This window comes from Pristis pectinata, chromosome 14 (assembly GCF_009764475.1).
Source record: "Pristis pectinata isolate sPriPec2 chromosome 14, sPriPec2.1.pri, whole genome shotgun sequence".
Taxonomy (NCBI): Eukaryota; Metazoa; Chordata; class Chondrichthyes; order Rhinopristiformes; family Pristidae; genus Pristis; species Pristis pectinata.
The window spans coordinates 24,045,019-24,071,493 of NC_067418.1; the positions used below are offsets into that span (position 1 = coordinate 24,045,019).

A 26,475-nucleotide genomic window follows, 5' to 3' on the forward strand; every position below is an offset into this window, starting at 1 on the left:
GGAAATACCACTGGGAAATGGTTCACACGGTATACCCTCGATTGGGAAAGAACTCCTACAGTTGCAAAGGAAGATGCATAGGAAAGGGAATGGATACTGATAGAGATGGAAGAATGAACTTCCATCTCGCCTTCTACAGGGAACAGTTCCACTGGAATCCTGAAAGGAAAGTGGAAGATACGTGTAGTTATGCCATTTTGTTGGAGCTGTAGGATAAATTGTTTAATGTAAAAGCTGGTACAAAGCAAGGACAAGGAAATTCTACCCTGCTTCTGGGAATGGAATGGGTGAGAGCAGAGTGTAGGAAATGGAGCAGACATAGTCGATGGCCTTTTCAACAATAATGGAGGAGAATCCATGTTTGATTATTATTCTAGTTATTCTAACCAACCACGTTCTTCAGCATTTACAGCTATGAAATTATTTAAGATCAACTGAGATTATCTGGTGGATACAGATCACACGTCTCTGGAAGTGGGCAACCCGAGATGATTCTGGAGATATTTAGACAGTTCAAGCACAGCAGATCATTCAGCCACTTCTCCACAGGGTCTCCAGGGGCATATCGAATCGCCTCATGTAAAGAAACCTCATGTAGGGACCGCACTGCCAATAGATAGACATTAGAGATGAAATACTAATGAGGACTAATAAGTTATATACATAAAATTATGAGTGACCTAAACAAGGGAAGGACTTCCCCTTAACATAAAGATCATTAACCAAACTTAAAAGCAATTGGTCAAAAGACCAGCAGGAAGTTGAGATATTATTTCCACACAGCGGGACGTTGGGGACCTGGAACACTTTGCCTGAAAGGATGGCTGAGACAGAAACCTTTATCATATTGATGTGTCCATGAAGTGCAATGACATACAAGGTTAAGGGCCAGGGAGTAGAGAAAAAGCTTTTTTCCAGCAGGGACAGACACAAATTGCTGAATGGCCTCGTTTTGTGCTGTAAAGTTCAAAACTTATTTTAAAAAATATAAATCAAACAGTATTCTTTACCAAGTTATGCCACCATCATTATCACCTTTTATGATAAGGAGACCTAACTTTGGTACATCCTGGTCCTGGACTGGCATTTGTGAAATTAAACAAAAGAGACATATTTTAATTTATGTCTGCCAATACAACGGCATGCAAAGGTTTGGGCACCCCTGGTCAAAATTTCGGTTACTGTGAATAGTTAAGTGAGTAGAAGATGAACTGATCTCTAAAAGTCATAAAGTTAAAAATGAAACATTCTTTTCAATATTTTAAGCAAGATTAGTGTATTATTTTTGTGTTGTACAATTTTAGAGTGAAAAAAAGGAGCACCATACAAAAGTTTGGGCAGCCCAAAAAATTTGAGCTCTCAGATAACTTTTTCCAAGGTCTCAGACCTTCATTAGCTTGTTAGGGCTATGGCTTGTTCACAGTCATCGTTAGGAAAGGTCAGGTGATGCAAATTTCAAAGCTTTATAAATACCCTGACTCCTCAAACCTTGTCCCAACAATCAGCAGCCATGGGCTCCTCTAAGCAGCTGCCTAGCACTCTGAAAATTAAAATAAATGATGCCCACAAAGCAGGAGAAGGCTATAAGAAGATATCAAAGCGTTTACAGGTAGCCGTTTCCTCAGTTCGCAATGTAATTAAGAAATGGCAGTTAACAGGAACGGTGGAGGTCAAGTTGAGGTCTGGAAGACCAAGAAAACTTTCCGAGAGATCTGCTCGTAGGATTGCTAGAAAGGCAAATGAAAACCCCTGTTTGACTGCAAAAGACCTTCAGGAAGATTTAGCAGACTCTGGAGTGGTGGTGCACTGTTCTACTGTGCAGCGACACCTGCACAAATATGACCTTCATGGAAGAGTCATCAGAAGAAAACCTTTCCTGTGCACCCTCACCACAAAATTCAGCATCAGAAATTTGCAAAGGAACATCTAAACAAGCCTGATGCATTTTGGAAACAAGTCCTGTGGACTGATGAAGTTAAAATAGAACTTTTTGGCCGCAATGAGCAAAGGTATGTTTGGAGAAAAAAGGGTGCAGAATTTCATGAAAAGAACACCTCTCCAACTGTTAAGCACGGGGGTAGATCAATCATGCTTTGGGCTTGTGTTGCAGCCAGTGGCACGGGGAACATTTCACTGGTAGAGGGAAGAACGAATTTAATTAAATACCAGCAAATTCTGGAAGCAAACATCACACCGTCCGTAAAAAAGCTGAAGATGAAAAGAGGATGGCTTCTACAACAGGATAACAATCCTAAACACACCTCAAAATCCACAATGGACTATCTCAAGAGGCACAAGCTGAAGGTTTTGCCATGGCCGTCACAGTCCCCCGACCTAAACATCATCGAAAATCTGTGGATAGACCTCAGAAGAGCAGTGCATGCAAGACGGCCCAAGAATCTCACAGAACTAGAAGCCTTTTGTCAGGAAGAATGGGTGAAAATCCCCCAAACAAGAATTGAAAGACTCTTAGCTGGCTACAGAAAGCGTTTACAAGCTGTGATACTTGCCAAAGGGGGTGTTACTAAGTACTGACCAATCAGGGTGCCCAAACTTTTGCTTCGGGCCCTTTTCCTTTTTTGTTATTTTGAAACTGTAAAAGATGGAAATAAAAAAGTAATCTTGCTTAAGATATTAAATAAATGTGTCATCTTTAACTTTATGCCTTTTGGAAATCAGGTCATCTTTTACTCGTTTAGCAATTCACAGTAACAGAAATTTTGACCAGGGGTGCCCAAACTTTTGCATGCCTCTGTACATAAATTGAATTCACATTCTCAAAGGAGGACTGGTAAATGATGCAATGACCATAAACAAAATCAGAGATTATTGGATTTCCTTGCCAACATTTTTCTTCCAAAAATATTTCAATTCTATGGATAGTGCAAGAAAATGAATCCATTATGGCACAAAGGATTTTCTTCTGCAAACAAAAGGGGACTAAAAGGAGAAATAAACTGGCATACAGATAACATGTCACCCAATCAGGTGTCTAAAGGAACCAAAAGTCTGAAATCAGCTAAGACATATTCTTTTAGAAAATGTACCAGGAAGTCTGAAAATACACAATGTGAAAAAATGTCCCAACAAATTATGCATGGGATTGATATTCTCAAAGAGATTAGGATGTCCTTGTTCATGGACAAACCTATTTGATTGCTGACCGAACAGAACGAACAGGCTACAATATTGATACCTGAGCTGAGTTTGGCAGTGGAAGTAGTTTTATTCTCTGCAGCATTGTTGATCTTGGTCTGATCATTTTGCTGTCGCAACTGTTGTATAAGCTTCAAAGAGAGTGAACGCCCTGTGCCTTCATACCTGAAAATGAATGAATATTGATGCCAAACCCAGGGTTAAAGATACAGCAATAATGTCCTAAAATAATTAATATTGCTGGACTTAAGCTTCTTAATCTTGCAGCAGATTCAAATAATTAATAATGCAAATTCAATTAGGACTATCAGTGGATTTGACAAACTCCAGCAGTTCTGGTCGCCTCACTACAGGAAAGATGTGGAATCCATAGAGAGGGTGCAGAGAAGATTTACAAGGATGCTGCCTGGAATGCGGAGCATGCCTTATGAAAGCAGGTTGAGGGAACTTGGCCTTTTCTCCTTGGAGAGACAGAGGATGAGGGGGGGGGTCCTGATTGAGATGTCTAAGATGATGAGAGGTATAGATAGGGTAGAAAGTCAGAGGTTTTTCCCCAGAGCTGAATTGGTGGCCACAAGAGGACATAGGTTTAAGGTGCTGGGGAGTGGGTATGGAGGAGATGTCAGGGGTAAGTTTTTTACTCAGAGAGTGGTGAGTGCGTGGAATGGGCTGCCGGCAACAGTGGTGGAGGCGGATACGATAGGGTCTTTCAAGAGACTGTTAGATAGGTACATGGAGCTGAGTAAAATAGAGGGCTATGGGTAAGCCTAGTAATTTCTAGGGTAGGGACATGTTCGGCACAGCTTTGTGGGCCGAAGGGCCTGAATTGTGCTGTAATTGTTCTACGTTCTATCACTCAGTAGTGCTCACTCACTACTGTCTGCCTGCTGGAATATTGAGCTCATTCATTTTTACTGGACTACAATGGCTGCAAGGAAGAAAAGTCATTGTAGAGAAATTTGTATTTTCTGAATTAATTAAACTGAGTTTCAAAGCTTTTTTAAAATAAGTGATTTAATTCTAAATGTCAATAACTTCAATTAACTTTTCATAGTCTTGGAATATTTACAATACCAGGGACATTGAGAAGTCTTTGACATCTTTTATAGCTAGGGCTTACTTGGCTGCCGAAGTTCTCTTCGTGGGGCAGCGATTAGCTGACACACCCACACCACTGTCCAACCCCAGCACATTATGTTGCACTAAGCACTGCTGTCATGTAGGGCATTGCCATTCTGAACCAAGACTCTGAACTCTAGCCTTGACAAATAGTGGAGACAACAAAAGCAAGTACTCAGTACCTATGCTACCACATACCTAGACACCTCACTTCTAACAGCAAGTTCTGGCTCAATTATTATAAAGGCATAAACAGAACTGAGTTGGACATCAGCATGGAAAATGGATTGTCAAAGTACAACCAAAAGTTCAGGAAAAACCATGGAAACTTCAAATTCCACCACTTATTAATGAGTCTTCCAATGTATGTTACATAACACTGCATTCGCCATTACAGCAGAATATTTTCTCCACAGGAAACATCAGCTGGAATTTTAAAACTCTCGACAATGTTAATGCAAATGCATGTCATAAATCAAAAGTTATTTCACATAATCACCACCTTTTCAAAGGGTACTCAGTCACAAATATTCACCTGATTATTTGTGTCAAACTGATGCACAGAAATAGTCACAGCAAATGCTCCTCCCATCAGCATTGCTGGATTTATGGTTGAAATTCAAGTTGATTTGCATGAAAAGTTTTATACAATACTGCTATAATATGGCTTTAGGTAACAATCCAATCACATACCCATTTATAGTGGAGGCCATAAAAACAAGATAAGGTCCCAGCAGTTTCTTCACCAATGGGAGCGGGATTGCAGCTGCTTCATCAATAACCACAAGCTCAGCCTGATCCAGTTTAACTGCATCTGCTGGATGAATGTACTGGCAATGGGAAAACAGAAATTCTGTGATTGCTTCATATCATATACCATTAGAAAAGGAAACTGCATCAGTACACATTATCATATTCACTTTTGCAGCTCAGGAACTGGGAAACTAGTAAAGTACTGTTGTTACCTGTATGGTCTGCCTATGTTCCTTATAGATATTAACTCGAACCACAGCTTTGTTAAATTCTGGATTTAAGGACTGAATTATTTCATAGTCCAGATGTTCCTGAAAAAAAATTATACAAACCCTGATGAAAACCAATAAAGGAATGGATTTTTTTTCTTAAAACAACAAAATGTAAGTTTGAAAAGATGGTCAGTGATTGGAGCTTTATTAGTCAATCAGCAATGCATACCCTGGAAGAGATTACTGGGTCTTCATTCAATTCTTAAACAAAATCAATAATATACTGCAAATTTTATATCCTTTTTGAATATTCTTGCCCATTTGAAAGAAAGAAAAGCCCATCACAATTCAGGTAGACTTACTCTCTTACCTGATACTGTAATGCATCAAATCCCTTAAAAACAAATTCAAAGAGGGTGATTAAGTTGTCTGGACTTGGCGAAGTGACAAAGATATTGGAATATCTAAAAACAGAGCAAATATTCCCATGAGCCACAATTATTTTCAATAACTATTGACATAAATTAACTTTAAATGGTCTAAACGCAGTTTCATCAGATAAGTGAAAATAATTTTTTTGTATGTTTGACCTTTTAAATAATTAGAGTCAGAGCATTTTTACTTGGTTGAATATGAAAGTGCACAACACATGGATTTTACACATTTTGAACACAGTGATTTCCATTCAGAAACCCACCCCATTTCAGTTGTCCCCAACACTCATCAACATAAGAACATGTGCTGATTGGTGGAATTCAGAATAACACCAACTGCCAAAATATATAGAAAGATTCATGTTGAGAACAGAAAATTGCACACAATTGCTAAAAATTACAAAACATTTCCTGGAATTCTGCCAATAGTATGCCCATAATTGTGTGGATTTCAATACAAATATTTAAGTTTAGTAACACTGTCACATCTTATTTTCATAATCCCTCCACCACCCAACTCCTAATACAAAAATACATTTTAAGCTTCAATAAATTAAGAGACAAAATGACTCAAAGAGGTATATCACATTACCAATGAGCATTACTTTTGCTTTGCACAATGGCTTTCAGAAGATACACTATCAAAATGTCACAAATTGCACTGTAAGAATTTGTGCAGAAACTGATTTAACAAAAATAAGAACATAAGAAATAAGAGCAGAAGCAAAACCCAACAAGTCTACACCACCATCGAATAAGACAATGGCCGATCTGATCTCAACCTCAGCTCCAATTTCCTGCCTATTCCCATAACCTCTGACTTGCCTATAGACTATAAGTGTTTATTGTTGCCTTGAATATGATATCAATTATTCAGCCTCGAAGCTCTCTGGAGTAAAGAGTTCCAAAATTCTGATTTTGGTTCAACAATTGTTCTCTCTGCACAAATGGCATCATCAACTGGCTCTAATTCTTTCACAAAAGATAAATGCAGCATACTCTGTTGTCATTAAAATATATGTGTTTCAAAGAGTGTTTCAAGAGTTCTGCATAATATACTTATTCACGAAATTTAAGTCTTTGGATTCAACAGGCAATGGTCAAATAGAAACAAAGCTGGCTAAATTACAGAAAGCAATGCAGAACAGCGTTTTTCCAAACTGAAGGGAAGTATGCAGTAATGCTGGAACTAGGCTTGCAGAACACAAGAAAGTTTGTGGATGACATGCCTTGGAAACGTCGTCATGTGGCCGATGAAAGGATTCAAAAGGAAAATCTAATGAAATCAGAAGATGAAATTTAAAGCAAAGGAATGTGAAATGCTAGAGATTTAGGGATGTTCATAAACAAGTCTCTGGAGGTGGCAGAACAAGAAGCCTGTCAAAAAGGCCTTTGAGATTCATGATTTTATAGATAGGTGCACTGAGTTCAAAAGGAAGTACATAATGCTAAGCCTTTATAAAACACTGGATATTCTTCAATTGGAGAATAGTGTCAAATGATGGACCCCACATTTTTGCAATATTTTCAAGGTTTAGGAGAGGAAGCAGATGAGATTTACAAGAATGGTACCCAGAATGACAGACTTCAGTTACCTGAAGAGACTAGAGAAACAGAAGCTGATTTCCTTTGAATACAGCTGGTTATGGAGAGATTGGACAAAGGTTCGAAACCATGAACGGATTAAGAGAATTAAAAATAACTATTTCTAGTGGCAGAGAGTTAGTAACCAGTGTACACAGATTTAAGAGCAATTAATAAAATAATGAGGTAATGAGCAGTACAAAAAAGAAAATAACACAATAATATTTATAGTTCTAACACCTACCCAAATGCAACTGCTCCCGCAACAGACAGTCCCAAAGCAGCTGATTTACCACGGCCTCTGGCAGCAGTTAAAGCAACTGTGCTTCTGAGCGTTTTCTCTGATATGGCTTCAATGAACTTCAGTACTGCTTTAGCCTGATAAGGACAAATCATTATACTGGTTTGCTTGATGACAAGGCAGTACAAAGAAAGATATTCCAGTAATAGTCCCCACAGCTGCCTGTAAACTGGCTGCACTGTTGCCAAAATAGCATAAACTGTTTCCAGTGATGATCAGTCAAATTTCTTAAAGTGAGCAAGTCAGGTGTATATGGAAACAAAAAGCAGCCAAAGTGCAAATGACAAGTAAAATAGCACAAATAGTCATCATGGAAATAAAAACAGAAAAGGGTACAAATGCTCAACAAGTCAGCCAGCATATGTGAATATAGAAACAGAATTAATATTTCAGGTTAAAGATGCTTCATCAGAACTAAGTTAGAAATCAGAGAACAAGCATTAGGGGAGAAAACAAAAAGGAATATTTGTGATAGTGTGGAGACATAAGACTGAACAACACAAGTGCTGGCTGAGAGAGGGTGGTGAAGGTTTGTTAACTGCAGGTGAACTTTAATGCTTCAATTTCAGCTAATTAGTCTCTCAGTTCGCATCAACAATAGATCATCAAATTGTTTCTCCATTTGTCGGTGCCATCTGAGGTGAGTATTAACAGGATTGTTTTACATTTCAGATTTCAGCATTCCCAGTGTTTTACTTCCCCAGTTACTTTTCCCTCTCCCCTCCTATTTTCGTTCAACTCATCTCCTGCTGACTGATCTGCTGCAGTTAACAAGCCTTCATGATGCTCTCTGTTTGCATCACTGCCACCTGTGTCACAGTTACTCCTCGTCTCCACCCATCATAGACATACCATTTGTTTCCCCTCAGCACACCTTCCCTGTGACTTAACATGTTAGATTTCTAACTTCTTTCAGTTCTGAGTAAAAGTATTTGACTTGAAATGTTAACTGTTTCAAGCGGACGTTACTTGACTTGCTCTGAATTTCCAGCCTCCATTTCAGATTTCCCACAGTTTTCTTGTTCTCCCACCATGGAAGAGCATTACACACAGTTTATCTCATTCCTTTCCATCAGTAGATGGAAGTTCAGGAGTAAAATTATAATTAGTACACTATCCACTTCCACCACTCCCATAAAATCAAGTAACATCCTGATGGAAATATATTACAGGTCCTTCAATGTCACTGGCTTCAAATTCTGGAACTCCCCACCCAATAACAGAATATGAGCAACGTCATCAGAACAAATGCAGTAGCTCAAGATGGCAGTTCACCACCACCTAAGAAAAAGTAGAGATGGGCAATGAATACTGCCCTTGCTGCTGGTGCCCATATTCCATGAATGAATTGAAAATAGTTTATGTTCAATCAAAATGCTCTGTACTTTTACACTATAGACTGACCAAGGCATCTTACCTGATCCAGTGTTTTGCAGCCATCAATAAGAACTCCTACTGGTTGTGTATCACTTAGAGACTCTTTAAGCTCTCTCAATTCAATCTCTCCAGGCGTTAGGCTTTCCTCCTTAAAAATTAGCAAATGCATTGATAGTTATAATTCCTGCTGAAGGATTTAACCATAATTCCACACAACTAACCAGTGAATCTAGCTGCTGAACAAATTCTCCTGCACCTCTTCCTCATGTCAATCAGAAATTTTAAATGGGACAGTGCCAATTAGTACAACTAGAAAATAACCAAGACATTGGGATGCTCATTAGACCTGAGAATACTTGGAATGCAATAGTGAGAGACAGAAGTTCCAGAAATAATGGGAAAGGCTTTGGGATCACCAGGAAAGAAATCTCACAATTTGGGCATTAGGTCACTGGGTCAGAGAACTGCAAGTATAATCTACAAATTTGAGCTCTCAGAGGCCAGCGTTCTACAACTGGAGGAGTTCTGGGGCTTTTGGGAATATCAGTGATTTGGGAAAAGTTGGTGGAAATGGGGAGATAAGGTCTTAAACTAGATCAAGATAAAACTTCATACATTGATAATAATAAACACCCTTCTTTCTGATATAAGATGCCAAGTAAAGATGGAAATGCTAGACAGTTAACAAGCCATTGTAGCTTATTTCATTAATTGAAGGCTATTTCAGCAATGTAAATAAACAGCAAAAACTCAAATGTTTAAATGAATGTACCATGATCTGCAAAACATACCGTGGATTTAGGTGAGACAGAATTGATGTTGAGAATGTGACTGGAAAGTGGCAAGATATCCAGCTGATCATTTATCACAATGCAATTCTTGCAGGATGCCAGAGAAAGTATGAATCTGATGAAACAGAATGAACAGAAACGAATTTGGGGCACTTAGCAACAAGGTTCAAAGAAATAAACACTTAGATTCACAGACCAATCAGTGATGAAAAATTGAAAAACATCTCATCCTCCTTTCCACCTTTGTCAATTGTATACTTTTCTCATTTTAATAGACTTTAACAATTTGTGTTTAGTTGGCTAAGAATTAATTGGACTCATTCTGATTCTATTAACAGGTAAATTTAAGTCATTATCTTCATCACCTTCAGGGCATACCTCAAATCTTCAGTCAATTTCATCCCCCTACCTGGCCACTGGTTAAGCAGACTGTTCTCAAGTTCAGCATCCCTTTGAACCCCAAATTGAACATCAAGACATATTTTCTCTAATGATAAAGACACATATATCTTGTCTACTTTTATATCCTTAAATCACCATTGACCACACCTGCCTCAAGTCAGCAGCTGTTGAAATCTCATCCATCAGTTTCATTTTCCTAGCTGGTCACCCACCAGGGCTCAGCCAAAGTTTTGTTGCATGTATGTTGTTAGGTCCTGCTCAACCAGCACTCTTAGTTGATATCCCCTGAAGCTACATTTAAAATGCTTAAATGCAAACCCCCCCCCCCCCAACAATCTCATCTCTCATTACTTTATTTCATTACATGAAACCTCTGTTCCAGTCCAACAACCCTCTTCAAGCTTTCCTTTATTCTGACCATTGCACCCTCTGCCAATCCCCCTAACTCTGCCGATCACAGCCATGTGTTTACCACCTAGGCTACACTTTATGAAATACCGATCTTAATTCGCCAATTCACTACTCCTGCTCCTCTTTAAATTTCATCCTTTTGCAGTGCTCTTGGAGTGATCTAGCTAGGTAAACACAGGGACTTGTAACTAGTAAACGCTAGTTACATTCTATCAGTAGTAGAACATATAACAGTACGGCACAGGAACAGTCAATTTGGCCCATGATGTTGTGCCGAACTAATTAAACACCCAACTAAAATAATCCCTTCTGCCGACACAATTTCCATATCCCTCTGTTATGGACTCAGTGAAAGTCCCTTTAAGATAGAGAGTGTGTGTGTATGTGTGTGTGGGGCGTGCTTACGTCAATAGAAGATAAAGGACGTAATGACGTTGTTGAAGAAGTAAGAAGAAGAAGAAGGGAGAGAGAGAGAGAAGGGAGAGAGACACCAGCCTGCTTGTTTTCTCTATCGATGGATGAGAAACAATAACTGTGTTTGCCACTGAAATCCATGTATGGAAGTTGGAAGTAATCCGGTGGAGTTCACTTTGTTGCTGACCTGTAGAAGGAAACAGGTATTTGTGTGTGGACGACCACGGTTCGGATGCTTTTCGGGGTGAGGAAGTCACTACCGAGTAAACACTGGAGTGTCGTTTGGGTTCCATCGTGGAACATTTGGATTTCGTATGTACTCTCTCTCTGTTTTTCTACATCTACGTCTTATCTTCAGACAACGGTGGTTGTTGAAGGAGCCCTTGTTCATGTTTCACCTTATGGCTTGCGGAACTGAACTTTAAGAACCATTCCGGAACTGGGAATTTTGGACTTTGTCACACACACACACGAAGAGTTTAGTTTTGGGGTTAACGTTCGAGGTTTAACATTTTTGAATTCTAACATACTAACATTTTTTTTAAACTTTTATTTTATGTATTATCATAAGTAGTGATTAATAAAATAGTTTTTAACACTGAATCATGCTCAGTGTCTTTCTTTTGTTGCTGGTTCGTGACAAAATTGGGGGCTCGTCCGGGATAGTTCCCAAGGTTAATGAGATTCGTCCGGGATCGTTCCCAAGGTTAACGAGTGTCGTCTGGGATTGTACCCCAGATTGACAAGATTTGTCTGGGATCCAATCCAAAGATTTTTTGAGGGAGGTCTGATAAATTCTTTTTAATTGGCTTGTGTGTGTGGAAACCAGCAGCAATGGATATTAAGGCATTTTTGGAGTCACCAACCCAAAAGGGATTGGAGGTGGCGAAAAAGGATGATTTGATAAAGATTGCTACAAGGTTAAACCTTACAGAAGTAAAGCAGTCTATGAGAAAGGCAGATATTCAGAGATTGATAGCTGGCCATTATGTGGAAAAGAAGGTGTTTGAGAAGGAAGTGTTAAAACAGTTTCCTGGCAGTGAAATAGCAATTTCTGAGGCACAGGTGCAGCTGGCAAAGATAGAGGCTGAACGAGAACAAACCCAGTTAAAGATAGAAGCTGAACGAGAACAAAAGAGATTAGAGGCTGAACGAGAACAAACCCAGTTAAAGATAGAGGCCGAACAAAAGCAAACCCAGTTAAAGATAGAGGCCGAACAAAAGCTAACTCAGATGAAGATAGAGGCTGATCTAGCAATGAAGCAGATGGAGCTGGATAACGAGGAGAAAAAGAGGCAGCATGAGTTACAAATGAAGCGTAGGAGTTCGGAATCTGATTCTGATGATGGTTTTTCAGCCAGCAGGGAGGTTCGATTAGTCCCTCCGTTTGAAGAAGATCAGGTTGATCGGTATTTCCAACATTTTGAAAAGGTTGCTGTGAGTTCAAACTGGCCAAGGAAAGGATGGGCTCTTATGGTACAGAGTGTGATTAAAGGTAAAGCTCAAAAAGCTTATTCTGCTTTGTCTGTTGAGGATGCAGCTGATTATACCAAGGTAAAACAAGCTATTTTGAAGGCCTATGAATTGGTCCCTGAGGCTTATAGACAAAAATTCAGAGACTTGAGGAAATCTGCAGATCAGACTTATATGGAATTTGCCAATGGAAAGAGAATATGTTTTGAACGATGGTGCCTGGCTAAAAATGTAGATGGGGATTATGATAAATTGACAGAATTGATACTAGTGGAAGACTTTAAAAGATGCGTTCCAGCTGAATTAACAACATATTTAAATGAAAAGGCAGTGAAAACTTTACAAGAAACTGCTAGGTTGGCAGATGATTATGCTTTAACCCATAAATCCAAATGGGGACAACCTAAAACCTTTCAAAAGAGTTACAAAGACAATCCAGGTAAACCAGAGATTAAATTGGGAGGTAATCAAAAAGGAAAAGATGAAAAGAAGCCAGGGCTGGAGAAACCTGTTGAGCGTACTTGTTATTACTGTAGGAAACCTGGCCACGTGATATCTAATTGTGCCCTTTTGAAGAAAAAGAAGGAAGCTGGGCCCAATGCTTGCTTTCAGGCAATTAAAAATCAAAAAGGTTTAGGAGATGCTGTTAAAGACCAGTCCTTGCAAGAGGGAAAAGCGGAAAAGTTGGAGGAGGTGAGAAAAGAATTCCGTTCGTATGTATCAGAGGGTTTTGTTTCACTGAATGATGAGTCACCCCAGGTGCCAGTGAAAATTCTTAGAGATACTGGGGCTAGTCAATCTCTCTTGCTGGACAGTGTTTTAAATTTTGGTGAAGAAAGTGACACTGGTGAAGTAAATCTAGTACGAGGCGTTACAGGTGAGACCATGTCTGTCCCTTTTCACAAGGTGATTTTAAAGTCAAAGTTCGTAGAAGGACCAGTCGAGATAGGGATAAGACCTAGTTTGCCAGTGGAAGGAGTTTCTTTGTTATTGGGAAATGACCTTGCAAATGGAGAAAGTGATCCTGTGGTACGGTTAACAACCAAACCAAGGATTGATGAGTCTGAGGATGATCCAGATGTTTACCCATCATGTGCGGTGACTCGAGCTAGAGCTAGAGAATTAGCCAAGACAGACAGTCCGGTGCAGTCTGATGTAGTTCCTTGTGACAGTCCTAAACAGGAAGAAAATTATGATGCCTTATCTGAGACTTTTCTGTCTTCACTGGAGGATCAACATCCTTATAGTGAGCCTGAATTTAAAGATTTGTCTTTGTCAAGGAAGGATTTTATGGTGGAACAGACAAAGGACCCTGAGTTGACAGAATTGAAAGAAAAAGCACTCTCATGTGAGGAGATTGAGAAAGTGCCAAGTGGATATTATGTCAAAAATGGAGTGTTAATGAGGAAATGGAGACCTCCCCATGTCCAAAAATTTAAAACTCGGTTGGAGAGAGTCTGCCAGCTAGCGAGAGAGAATCTGAAAACAAGCCAGATAAGAATGAAGACATATTTTGATAGACGTGCTCGGCCTAGGACATTCGCAGTGGGGCAAAAGGTGTTGGTATTTTTCCCTAGCCAAAATAATCCCTTGCAAGCTCGTTTTTCTGGACCCTATGTTATTGAATCTCGAGTGACTGATCTAACATATATAATCAAAACACCAGATAGACGCAAGAAAACACAACTCTGTCATGTAAACATGCTAAAACCTTATTATGAGAGGGATTCAGTGGTGGCCTTGGTGGATGATGTAAAGGTTGTTTCTAGAATGCCTGATGTTGATGTTGAGGAAGGCCAATTTAGACCAAATATTGTTCCATCGAAACTAAAAAACCAAAATATCCTGGAGAACCTTGAAATGAAGTTGGACCATTTACAAGTTTCACAAAAACAACAGATGAGAGAATTAATTTTAAAATTTAAAAATCTGTTCCCAGATGTTCCAAACAGAACATCGATAATTACCCATGATGTTGATGTTGGGGATGCAAAACCAATCAAACAACACCCATATCGAATGAATGTGGAAAAAAGTAAACTTGTTGATCAGGAAATAAAATACATGTTGGAAAATGATATTATTAGACATTCTACTTCAAATTGGAGTTCGCCCTGTGTTATTGTACCTAAACCTGATGGAACTGTTAGATTTTGCACAGATTACAGGAAAGTGAATGCTGTAACAAAGTCAGATGCTTACCCTATTCCTAGGGTGGATGATTGCATAGACAGAGTGGGAAAGGCAAAATTTCTTACAAAGATTGACCTATTAAAAGGGTACTGGTGTGTTCCATTAACAGATAGAGGAAGGGAAATTTCAGCCTTTGTAAACCCTTCTGGATTGTATGAATACAATGTTTTGCCATTTGGAATGAAAAATGCTCCGGCAACATTTCAAAGAATGATTAATTCAGTGATTCATGGGTTAAAACATACAGATGCCTACATTGACGACTTAGTGACTGGGAATGATACATGGGAGGATCACATCTCTGCGTTAGAAAGGTTGTTTGAAAGACTTTCCAAGGCTAACCTTACAGTTAACTTGGCTAAAAGTGAATTTGGCCATGCCACTGTGACGTATCTTGGTTATGTTGTAGGTCAAGGCAAGTTAGCTCCTGTTCAGGCAAAAGTTCAAGCAATATCTGAGTTCCCTATTCCCACAGGTACGAGGACTGTTAGAAGATTTTTGGGAATGGTTGGATATTATCGAAAATTTTGTAAAAATTTTGCTGATATTGCTCTTCCCCTAACTAATCTTCTGAAGAAGGGAGTAAAGTTTGTTTGGACAGATTCTTGTCAAGAAGCATTTAAGAAGCTAAAAGCCATTTTATGCTACCATCCTGTGCTCAAAACACCTGACTTTGAAAAGCCATTTTCATTAGCAGTAGATGCCAGTGATGAAGCTGCAGGAGCTGTGTTGTTGCAGAAGGGTGACCTTGATGATATTGACCATCCTGTAGCTTACTTTTCAAAGAAATTTAATGAGCATCAAAAGAATTATTCCACCATAGAGAAAGAATTACTGTCGCTTGTTTTAGCCTTGCAACATTTCAGTGTATATGTTTGCACCGCTCAGAAACCATTGACTGTGTATACAGATCATAACCCATTGGTGTTTCTGAGCCGAGTCAAAAACAAGAACAGAAGGCTGTTAAACTGGAGTTTAATTTTGCAAGAGTTTGATCTCATGATAACTCACATTAAAGGCAAAGATAATGTGATTGCTGATTGTCTTTCCCGATGTTAAATGGGAAACATGTATCTGTACTAATCTGATAGTCTGTAGTTGTGTAGCATGATAATTATTAACATTACTAACTGTATGCGCGGTTAAAATTTTCTTGGGAAAATTTTTTTTTTTAGGTGGGAGGTGTTATGGACTCAGTGAAAGTCCCTTTAAGATAGAGAGTGTGTGTGTATGTGTGTGTGGGGCGTGCTTACGTCAATAGAAGATAAAGGACGTAATGACGTTGTTGAAGAAGTAAGAAGAAGAAGAAGGGAGAGAGAGAGAGAAGGGAGAGAGACACCAGCCTGCTTGTTTTCTCTATCGATGGATGAGAAACAATAACTGTGTTTGCCACTGAAATCCATGTATGGAAGTTGGAAGTAATCCGGTGGAGTTCACTTTGTTGCTGACCTGTAGAAGGAAACAGGTATTTGTGTGTGGACGACCACGGTTCGGATGCTTTTCGGGGTGAGGAAGTCACTACCGAGTAAACACTGGAGTGTCGTTTGGGTTCCATCGTGGAACATTTGGATTTCGTATGTACTCTCTCTCTGTTTTTCTACATCTACGTCTTATCTTCAGACAACGGTGGTTGTTGAAGGAGCCCTTGTTCATGTTTCACCTTATGGCTTGCGGAACTGAACTTTAAGAACCATTCCGGAACTGGGAGTTTTGGACTTTGTCACACACACACACGAAGAGTTTAGTTTTGGGGTTAACGTTCGAGGTTTAACATTTTTGAATTCTAACATACTAACATTTTTTTTAACTTTTATTTTATGTATTATCATAAGTAGTGATTAATAAAATAGTTTTTAACACTGAATCATGCTCAGTGTGTTTCTTTTGTTGCTGGTTCGTGACACCTCCATTCTCTGTACATTCCTGTGCCTATCGAAGAACCTCTTAAACGTCTCTAACGTATTTGCCTCCACTACCACCCCTGGAGGGCATTCCAGGCACCCACCACTCTGTGTAAAGAACACCCTGCACATCTCATTTGAACTTGCCCCTCTCACCTTAAATGCATGCCCTATAGTATTAGACATTTCAACCCTGGGATAGATACCAGCTGTCTACTCTATCTATGCCCCTCATAATCTTATAAACTTCTATCATGTCTCTCCTCAGCCTCTGCCATTCCAGAGAAAACAACCCAAGTCCAACCTCTCCTTACAGCACATGCCCTCGAATCCAGGCAGCATCCTGGCAAACCTCTTCTGCACCCTCTCCATAGCCTCCACATACTTCCTATAATGGGGTGACCAGAATTGAATGCAATACTCCAGATGTGGCCCAACCAGTGTTTTAGAAAGTTGTAACATGACTTCCTGGCTCTTGAACTCAATGGCAAGCACATCATATGCCTTCTATACCACCCTATCAACCCATGCAGCTATCTTCATGGAGCTATGGACCCCAAGATCCCTCTGTACATCAACACTGTTAAGGATGCTGCCTTAAGTGTGGACTATCCTTTTATTGTTGATCCTTCAAAGGGCAACACCTCACCAGTCAGGATTAAACTCCATCTGCCATTTCTCCGCCCATATCTGCAACTGATCTATATCCCGCTGTATCCTTTGGCAATCTTCTACACTATCCATATTGCCACCAGCCTCTGTACTAACCCATCCATCCACGTTTTCAACCGTGACTTTTTATATCACAAATAGCAGAGGTCCCAGTGTGGATTGCTGTGGAACACCACTAGCCATGGAACTCCAGCCAGAATAAGTCCCATTGACCATTACCCTCCAGTAGAAGGAAATAATGTTCAGAGTGGTAGATGGGGTGCCGAACAAGTGAGCAGCTTTGTCCAAGTTTATGTCAACCCGTTTGAGTGTTGTTGAAGCTGAACTCATCTAAGAAAGTGGACAGTATTCCATCATACTCCTGATTTGTGTCTTAATTCTTTGGGCTCTCAGGAAGCATGTCATTTACTGCAGGATATCCATCCTCTGAGCTTGTCCTGTATCCACAGTAAGCATGTGGCTAGTCCAGTTGAGTTTCTGATCAATGGTGACTTCCTAGTTTACATATTCACTAAACATGCTGTAATGCAAACAATTGTATCCAATTACTCTTACTGTAAAGTGTAACAATGCAAAAGGCCAGGAATGAAGCCCTTTCTATCAAAATTAAGAATTTCTTACCTTTCAGGAAGTATCAATATTACTTTACATTTGAAATTCATTACCATTATGTACATGACAGCTGTCCACAAGGGAATTTCATAAAGTCATTCAGAACTTAACACATGTGCCTGTATTGCACATGGCTCAGAAGCTTGGACACGTTTGAAAAATAGTGTTTTAACATTCCTGCCACCACTTCTTCATTCCCGAAAGATTCACACAATGATATCCTCAATGATCGATTTCACAAAAGCCACCGACAGTTCATTCAATCCATAAATTTCAAATAATCCAAACTCCAGAACCAAATTCAACATACTTACCCTTCAAGCTCAATGCACCAAAGAATAAATAAATTTAAGGTCCTAGAATGCATATTCAAAATCTTTGTCCTCTGCCACCCTGAATAACTAAATTTCTCCAGCACAAATTTTATCTGACATCCTCTTTCTTTAAGTTATTCACTACTGCTCCTCAATACCTGCTTGAAGACAAGAGGTTAGCGTTACATTTACCACATCCTTACCCTTTTCTTTCTAATTTACTTCCAGTCATCTTTTGTTAACCCTCTTACTGCATTGAAAAGCTTATTTTAAAAAAAAACATTTCCATCTTTGGTTATTCCACCCCCCACCCCATTTCACCTTCCATCTCTTCCTGCTCAAAATCAGAAGTCTTCAAGCCTACTACTCCACCACTCAATGAGATCATGGCTTACCTTTGGTTAACATGTGCAGGTATATGGAGTCAAAGGTATTAAGGGATATCGGTCACATATACAACAACTCAGATGTAAAATTTACAATGACATTTTCCCTTGCATTAGCAAATAAACGAGCAGACTACTTCATACAAATATTGTTTAACAGCACCTTCAGAAAAATGATTACCTTTCATTGAATCTTCCAACCACATCCTGATGTGCTTCTGTTCTGAAACGTGTATGGACATCCTTGAGGAGATGAGACAGAGAAAAAAAATATCAAAATACTTATCATTTAATAAAAATTTGAAGTTCAGACTATTATACTTTTAAGACCAACAATAGTATCATTTTCTATCATAACTTCAAAATAAAGTCTTTGAAACATGTTAGAATGAACAAATAATTTAAAGTAAAGGAGTTCCTGAGATCTGTTTGACGTCAGTTAAAATTTGTTCAAAGATCATGATTAAAAAAATCACTAAAGAGCAGAATTGCTACAGATTCAAGAATGCACGCTGGTATGCAGTATGCTCTATCCTTTAGCTCCAGTATCATGTCTACTGAAACTGTGCTTTAACTTCTCCAAGGTCCATGCTAAGAAATCAAACCTGCAACTTTCAGAGGGTATTAACCAGTAACCAGATGTTTGTCACTACTTTTCAACAATACATGCTTGCATGTCAATCATCTAGTGAAAGGAGAATTAAGCACTGCAGTCTGCCAAGCACAGCACATACCATTGTCATTGTGTATAGTTGTTTCAAAGAGTTGACAGTTCTCAGCAGAATCACAACAAGTCCACCCCCTTCCACTGTCTCAACAGTCCTGGCCAAAAGGTTTGGTGTCATGGCTTCAAAGTCCTGCAAGATAAGATAAAAAAGCAAGGTTTAAGCATTACCTTTCTCTTCGTAACACAAACTTAGCAATTATGAATAGTTGTACAATTATAATAGTAATGAAAAGATTTTCCTTTAAAAACTCCAATACTAATTGATGTTATTTTACCATAGATCTCTACCTTGAGTGTCTATTAAATACTCCTTTATGCTATATCAAACATTCAACATGTTATGAATACTTGTATCAAACTAGTACATACACATGGCATTTAATAAGTTGCATCTATTCAATACACTCCATTTATAAGCATCAGCTCACTCTCAAGCATAAAAGTGAGTAAATCTGGCCTTTGACACACTGTCCCCATAGCTCCCCATTATCTTGTAAACCAGTTTTTCCTCTCTTCTATTGACATCGATTCCTTCCGTGGGTATAATGACACATAGCATCAGAATACCTCCAGTATTTCACTCAAGTTATCATTATTCACATATAGCTCTTAACTGTTAGGTTAGCATTATTTCTAGTGGACAAGGGAAAGCATTATAGCAAACCCGACACTGGTTTCACCTGATATACATACACACTAATTCCAGCAGGTAACACTGAATAATGACCAATGTTATTCTTTGTAACTCAGTGTTGCTGAACACAAGATTAGCCCAACAATCTCAGAAAAGGCCAAGATCATTATGATCCGTATACCACAAAATTGGACCATAATACTTCTACTCCCAGCATACAGGCAGAGGACCACAGCACCAGTGGTAAGGACCGTGAAGGTATGGTCAAGGGAGGTGGAGAAGTGTTTACAGGACTGCTTTGAATCGGTGGACTGGACCATACTGAAGGAATCATCTTCAAATCTGAATGAATATGCCCTGGCTGCCATCAAGATCAGCGTGGATGAGTGTGTGCCTTTGAGAACATACTGAGTCTTCTCAAACCAGAAGCCCTGGATGAACCAGGAGATTCGCAGTCTGCTGAGGGCTAGATCTGTGGTGTTCAAGACTGGCGATCCAAAAACCTACAAGAAGTCCAGGTACGACCTACATAAGGCTATTGTGTGAGCGAAAAGGCAATTCCGTGTGAAGTTAGAGACACAATTGGATGCACCACAGTTGTGGCAGAGTTTGCATAGGCGAACCCTAACAGCATAAATGACAGTGATGCTTCACCCCCCGACGAGCTCAACGCCTCTTAAGCACGTTTTGAAAGGGAGAATAACACTACACCTGTGCAAATCCCCACAGTATTTGGTGACTCTGTGATCTCTGTCTCAGAGGCTGACATCAGAACATCCTTCAAGAGGGTGAACCCTCACAGGGCGTCAGGCCCCAGTGATGTACCTGGCAGGTTAATGAAAACTGGCTGGAGTGTTCAAGGACATCTCACTGCTGCAGTCAGATTCCCACCTGCTTCAAAAGGACATCAATCATACCGGTGCCCAAAAAGAGCAGGGTGAGCTGCCTCAACGACTATCTACTGTGATGAAGTGCTTTGAGAGGTTGGTCATGGCTGGAATTAACTCCTGCCTGAGCAAGGTCCTGGACCCGCTAGACAACAGCAAAACATATGTCAGGCTCCTGTTTCTCGATTACAGCTCGGCATTCAACACCATCATCCCCTCAGTACTAATCAACAAGCTTCAAAACCTGGTCCCTCTACCTCCCTCTGCAACTGGCTCCTCGACTTCCTTATCAGGAGACCGCAGTCAGTGCAGATCAGTAATAACACCTCCTCTTCACTGACAATCAACACAGGCACACCTCAAGGATGCATGCTTAGCCCACTGCTCTACTCTCCCTACACTCATGTAGAGGCTAGGCACAGCTCAAACACCATCTATAGATTTGCTGATGACACCACTGTTGTTGGCAGAATCTCAGATGATGATGAGGAGGCATACAGGAGTGAGGTAGATCGGCTGGTCGAGTGGTCGGAACAACAACCTTGCACTCAATGTCAGCAAGACCAAGGAATTGATAGAACACACATGAGTACTCATTGAGGGGTCAGCAGTGGAAAGGGTGAGCAGCTTCAAGTTCCTGGACATCAACATCTCAGAGGATCTATCCTGGGCCCAACACACTGATGCAATCATGAAGAAGGCATGTCAGCAGCTCTACCTCATTAGGAGTTTGAGGAGATTTGGTATGTCACCAAACTCTTGCAAATTTCTAATGATGTACAGTGGAGAGCATTCTGACTGGTTGCATCACCGTCTTGTATGAAGTCTCCAATGCACTGGATCGAAAGAGGCTGCAGAGGATTGTAGACTCAGCCAGCTCCATCATGGGCACAACCCTCCCCGCCATCGAGGACATCTTCAAGAGGCAGTGCCTCAAGAAGGCAGCATCCATCATTAAGGACCCTCACCATCTGGGACATGCCCTCTTCTCATTACTACCATCAGGGAGGAGGTACAGGAGCCTGAAAACCCACACTCAACATTTTAGCAACAGCATCTTCCCCTCTTCCATCAGATTTCTGAAAAGTCCACGAAGACTACCTCGTTATTCCTCGTTTGCACTATTTATTTATTTTGTAATTTATCGTAATTTTTATGTCTTGCCCTGTACTGCTGCCACAAAACAACAAACTTCACGACATATGTCAGTAATAATAAACCTGATTCTGGTATTGCTCCAATTTCAATGACAGTGATAATAACTGGTCTTTCCTAATGCAAACAAAAATGAAAAAATACACACACACCTGCAAAACACACATCCCATAGGTATTACCCAAGATCTTATGAGTCTCGTTGTAATAGCAGTATCGAATGTTTGTTGCAGCAATGAAAAGCTCAAAGGGATCATCTTGCTTGAGGTCGAGTGTGCCACTTTTTATCTTTTTCTGTAGCTGCCTCATTCGCTTCTTCCTATGACTGAAGGAAAACCAGGGATGTAGCATTTAGACAACAGCAACACTAACTTTAAAAACTCGGTCACCATTAGCAATAACTGCCTGTAAAGTGCTGGCATGATTCATAAACAGAAGCTTGGAAATTATGCTTTTTTAGCATGTCTCTGCCTTTCCACTTGTACAGATGTTGCAACATCTGTTTATCCCATATATTGCAAATAGTTCACATTTTTATATAGCATCAGATCCCTCAGAAGCTACTAATTTAAGCCAAAGAGCACTTTAAAATACAAGTACAAGTACACTGCTGCTGTGCTTTCAGAAACTTGTGCATTTCTCCTCAAGGCTAAAAATTGCAAGAGCTTTGCATTTTTGAAAATGAGGGTTAGGTCAAATATTCTCCCTTTGCCAAGATTAAAATCACCAAGTCTAACCGTTAACTAACAGTTGTTAATTCTTAAGCATCAAATAGCTCACACACAGGTCAATACTGGCTACATCTAAAACATTGGTTTTTTTGAGCAGAAAAGCATAGCTGGACATTTTTATTTAAAAAGATAATTTCAGCAATTTGATATACTGTGTTTTCCTTTTGCTGACAGGTAGGACAACAGATAATGTAGAATTCTTCTAATTGATCAAACATGGTTCAGTTCAAGTTTTATTTCCTCAGTTTTGATGGTTGTACTTTCAAAGTGACTGCTCAAACTTGAAAGATAGTTGTGATAGGTTTTACATTAATATCATCAGGTTATTATTCTTCAGTAAATGTCAGCTTAGTAATATCCCAGTCAAACACATGTGGAAGGGAAATTGGAAGTATTCCTCAGATCATGTGCATTTTCAGAATCAGAGTTAAATTGGTCAATGCATGGATGGTTATGCGTTCTTCCCTTACTTAGACATAATACAATGATCTTTTTTAACATTTAAATCATTAAAATGAGAAGACCACAAGTTATTCTCAATACAGATTGACAAACTACAAGATGACTTTAATATTATAACTCCACAATGATGGGAAGGCCTAGTTCAACAACTACATATTCTCAAGTCACATTGATAATAATAATTATAATTGAATTATAATATATTGATTATAATCGAATTGGAAGTGTCTACAGTTGCAAATATTTATGACATTAAATAGTTAAATATATCTATATTTATGTTTAACTATAAAGCATAATTCAAAATTTCAAATTCTAACATGATTTTTTTGGTTTACCACATAAACATTACCTGCTAAAGCCAAGCTCCTTCTTGTAACACCATAGCACAGATGGCCTGGCCTTCACTGTGGCTTTAGAGAGCATATGATGAAGTATAACCACCTGCAGTGAAAACAGACAAAACAATATTATGATTTATTTGCCATTCTTGCATTTAAATTATCATTGAAGAAAACTTTCATTCATATTTCCCAGGAAGTCAATTGGCATTTCCACAGATTTATACTGGATCTTCTCATAGAGAAATTAGATAATAGTCTAATTAATTTCTATCCTCCAAGACAGGAAATGAAGGAAGATATGTTTAGATGGCACAGGTCTGTTCCACGGTGGGATGAAGATTAGAAGATTGTGTCCAAGGTATTTTGGCCAGTGTTTGAATGATCCAACTATATAAAAAGCACTCAAGAAAAAATATGCATTTATTTCATTAGAAACTAATAATCACCCAAACCAGGATGAAGTAATGCATCAAAAATCTGAAATGGAAATGGCACTTATGATCAAAGGAAGACAGTTACAGTCTTGACCAAAGATGAAATGAAGATGATAGGCGTCAAACAAGCCGTTAAACAACCAAAACAACATCCTCTCAGATGTAATACTTCACATGGTAAAACATTTCAAGCAAGAATCAAAACAAATTGACCCTAACTCTCAAAAACACAGTAGTGCAAGTGAGTAGATGCTTGATCAGGTTTTAAAGGTGCTGTAAAGCAGGAGGGAAAAGGTGAGAAATTAATAAATTTGGGTGTGCAGTGGGAGCCTCATGTCCTGGTTCATAGGTTTTCCTTAGGAAAAAGACCTTTGAAAATGTACAAATGAAGGCATCTTCAATATGACAAAATCACAGATGAGTAACCTGCTTGCTCACTGTCATTGGTCTTCAATCTGGATATTATCACAAATTACAGGTAACAAGTCTAACAAACAGACTGCAATCAGTGAGGATAGGCAGCAATACCTCCAACATGATTATTCTCAACACTGGTGCCCCACAAGGCTGCGTCCTCAGCCCTCTACTCTACTCCCTATATACTCATGACTGTGTGGCCAGATTCTGCTCTAACTCCATCTACAAGTTTGCAGATGATACCACCGTTGTAGGCCGTATCTCAAACAGCGATGAGTCAGAGTACAGGAAGGAGATAGAGAGCTTAGTGGAATGGAGTCATGAAAACAACCTTGCCCTCAATGTCAACAAAAGAGCTGGTCATTGACTTCAGGAAAGGGAGCGGTGTACATGCACCTGTCTACATCAATGGTGCTGAGGTCGAGAGGGTTGAGAGCTTCAAGTTCCTGGGAGTGAACATCACCAACAGCCTGTCCTGGTCAAATCACGTAGATGCCACGGCCAAGAAAGCTCACCAGCGCCTCTGTTTCCTCAGTAAGCTAAAGAAATTTGGTTTGTCCCCTTTGACTCTCACCAGCTTTTACCGATGCACCACAGAAAGCATCCTATCTGGATATATCACGGCTTGGTATGGCAACTGCTCTGCCCAGGACCGCAAGAAGCTGCAGAGAATTGTGGACACAGCCCAGCGCATCACGGACACCAGCCTCCCCTCCTTCGACCCTGTCTTTACCTCTCGTTATCTTGGTGAAGCAGCCAGTATAATCAAAGACCCCACCACCCAGGACATTCTCTCTTCTTTCCTCATCCATCAGGTAGAAGATACAGGAGCCTGAGGGCACATACCACCAGACTTAAGGACAGCTTCTAACCCACTGTGTTAAGACTATTGAACAGTTCCCTTTATACAATGAGATGAACTATGACCTCACGATCTATCTTGTTGTGACCTTGCACCTTATTGCACTGCACTTTCTCTGTAGCTGTGATACTTGACTCTGTACTGTTATTGATTTTACCTGTACTACTTCAATGCACTCTGTACTAACTCAATGTAACTGCACTGTGTAATGAATTGACCTGTACGATTGGTTTGTAAGACAAGCTTTTCACTGTACCTTGGTACAAATGACAATACTTGCGGCACGGTAGCGTAGCGGTTAGCACGACGCTATTACAGCGCCAGCGATCGGGGTTCGATTCCCATCGCTGTCTGTAAGGAGTTTGTGCATTCTCCCGTGTCTGCGTGGGTTTCCGCCAGCTGCTCCGGTTTCCTCCCACATTCTAAGGACGTACGGGTAGGTTAATTTGGGGTTTAAAATGGGCAGCGCAGACTCGTTGGGCCGGAAGGGCCTGTTACCACGCTGTAAATAAAACTTTTTTTTAAAAATTAATTAAAAATTAAATAAACCAATACCAAGTCAGCCAATTCTAAACTACAGATAGCTATGAAACTAAATCTGTGGGTCCAGCTCAAAGCACAACATCCTCTGAGTGCAGTGTCCGTCAGGAGTGGGCATTGATGAATAAGGGACTTCAATTATATTAGTGGCACAATGACAGAATTAAAGAAATTGATTAAATTGTGAGTTGAAAATGGCAGGGCAGATGATAAACTGCAACTGTAATATGTAGGAATTGATAGAAATCACTAGAACCATATGAATTTAGTGTTTGCAGCTAGTAGATGAGCCTGGAGTCCAGGATTCGGAGGCAGCAGTGTATCCAGGAATGGAAACGTTACCGAGATAGTTTCCTAAAGGAGGCAGTCACACTCCCTAATTTAACTACCATAGTATTGGAAAAAGAGTTAATTACAAGTGGGGCTGGTATAGGGGAATCCAGAACCAGCAGTTGGTGTGGAAAAAGTAGTTTTCAATTCATGGGACACTTTAGTTTTTTTTTCCAGTTTCCAGTATATCAGGGTTACTGGCAACACTGCCATCCCTAATCGTCCTTGAGGAGCTGATGGTAAGCCACCTTCTTGAAATGCTGTCGTCTTTTTGGTTAAGGAACTTCCAAAATGCAATTGGATGGTGTATTCCAGGAGTCAGAAAGAGCAATGATGAAAAAAATGGAAACAGTTTCAAATCAAGATGGGTAGTGTTCATTCATTTGCTGCCCTTTGTTCTTCTTGGTGGAAGAGGCCTCACATTTGGAAGGTACTGTCAGAGTGGCCT

The 26,475-nt window shown here is 39.7% G+C and overlaps 1 protein-coding gene across 1 annotated transcript in view; it reads right to left on the reverse strand.

Annotated features, from left to right (window-relative positions):
- nat10 (N-acetyltransferase 10) overlaps nucleotides 1–26,475 on the reverse strand; it is a 55,942-nt gene that overhangs the window by 24,892 nt on the left and 4,575 nt on the right. The window contains exons 3-14 of the mRNA XM_052029525.1: nucleotides 23,453–23,544; nucleotides 22,061–22,232; nucleotides 19,240–19,362; nucleotides 18,687–18,748; nucleotides 9,728–9,842; nucleotides 8,977–9,084; nucleotides 7,503–7,636; nucleotides 5,611–5,704; nucleotides 5,241–5,339; nucleotides 4,969–5,105; nucleotides 3,197–3,321; nucleotides 456–606 (exon numbers count right to left, since the gene is read on the reverse strand). Of these exons, the coding sequence (XP_051885485.1) occupies nucleotides 456–606; nucleotides 3,197–3,321; nucleotides 4,969–5,105; nucleotides 5,241–5,339; nucleotides 5,611–5,704; nucleotides 7,503–7,636; nucleotides 8,977–9,084; nucleotides 9,728–9,842; nucleotides 18,687–18,748; nucleotides 19,240–19,362; nucleotides 22,061–22,232; nucleotides 23,453–23,544 (1,412 nt within the window). The remainder of the gene's footprint in view (nucleotides 1–455; nucleotides 607–3,196; nucleotides 3,322–4,968; nucleotides 5,106–5,240; nucleotides 5,340–5,610; nucleotides 5,705–7,502; nucleotides 7,637–8,976; nucleotides 9,085–9,727; nucleotides 9,843–18,686; nucleotides 18,749–19,239; nucleotides 19,363–22,060; nucleotides 22,233–23,452; nucleotides 23,545–26,475) is intronic.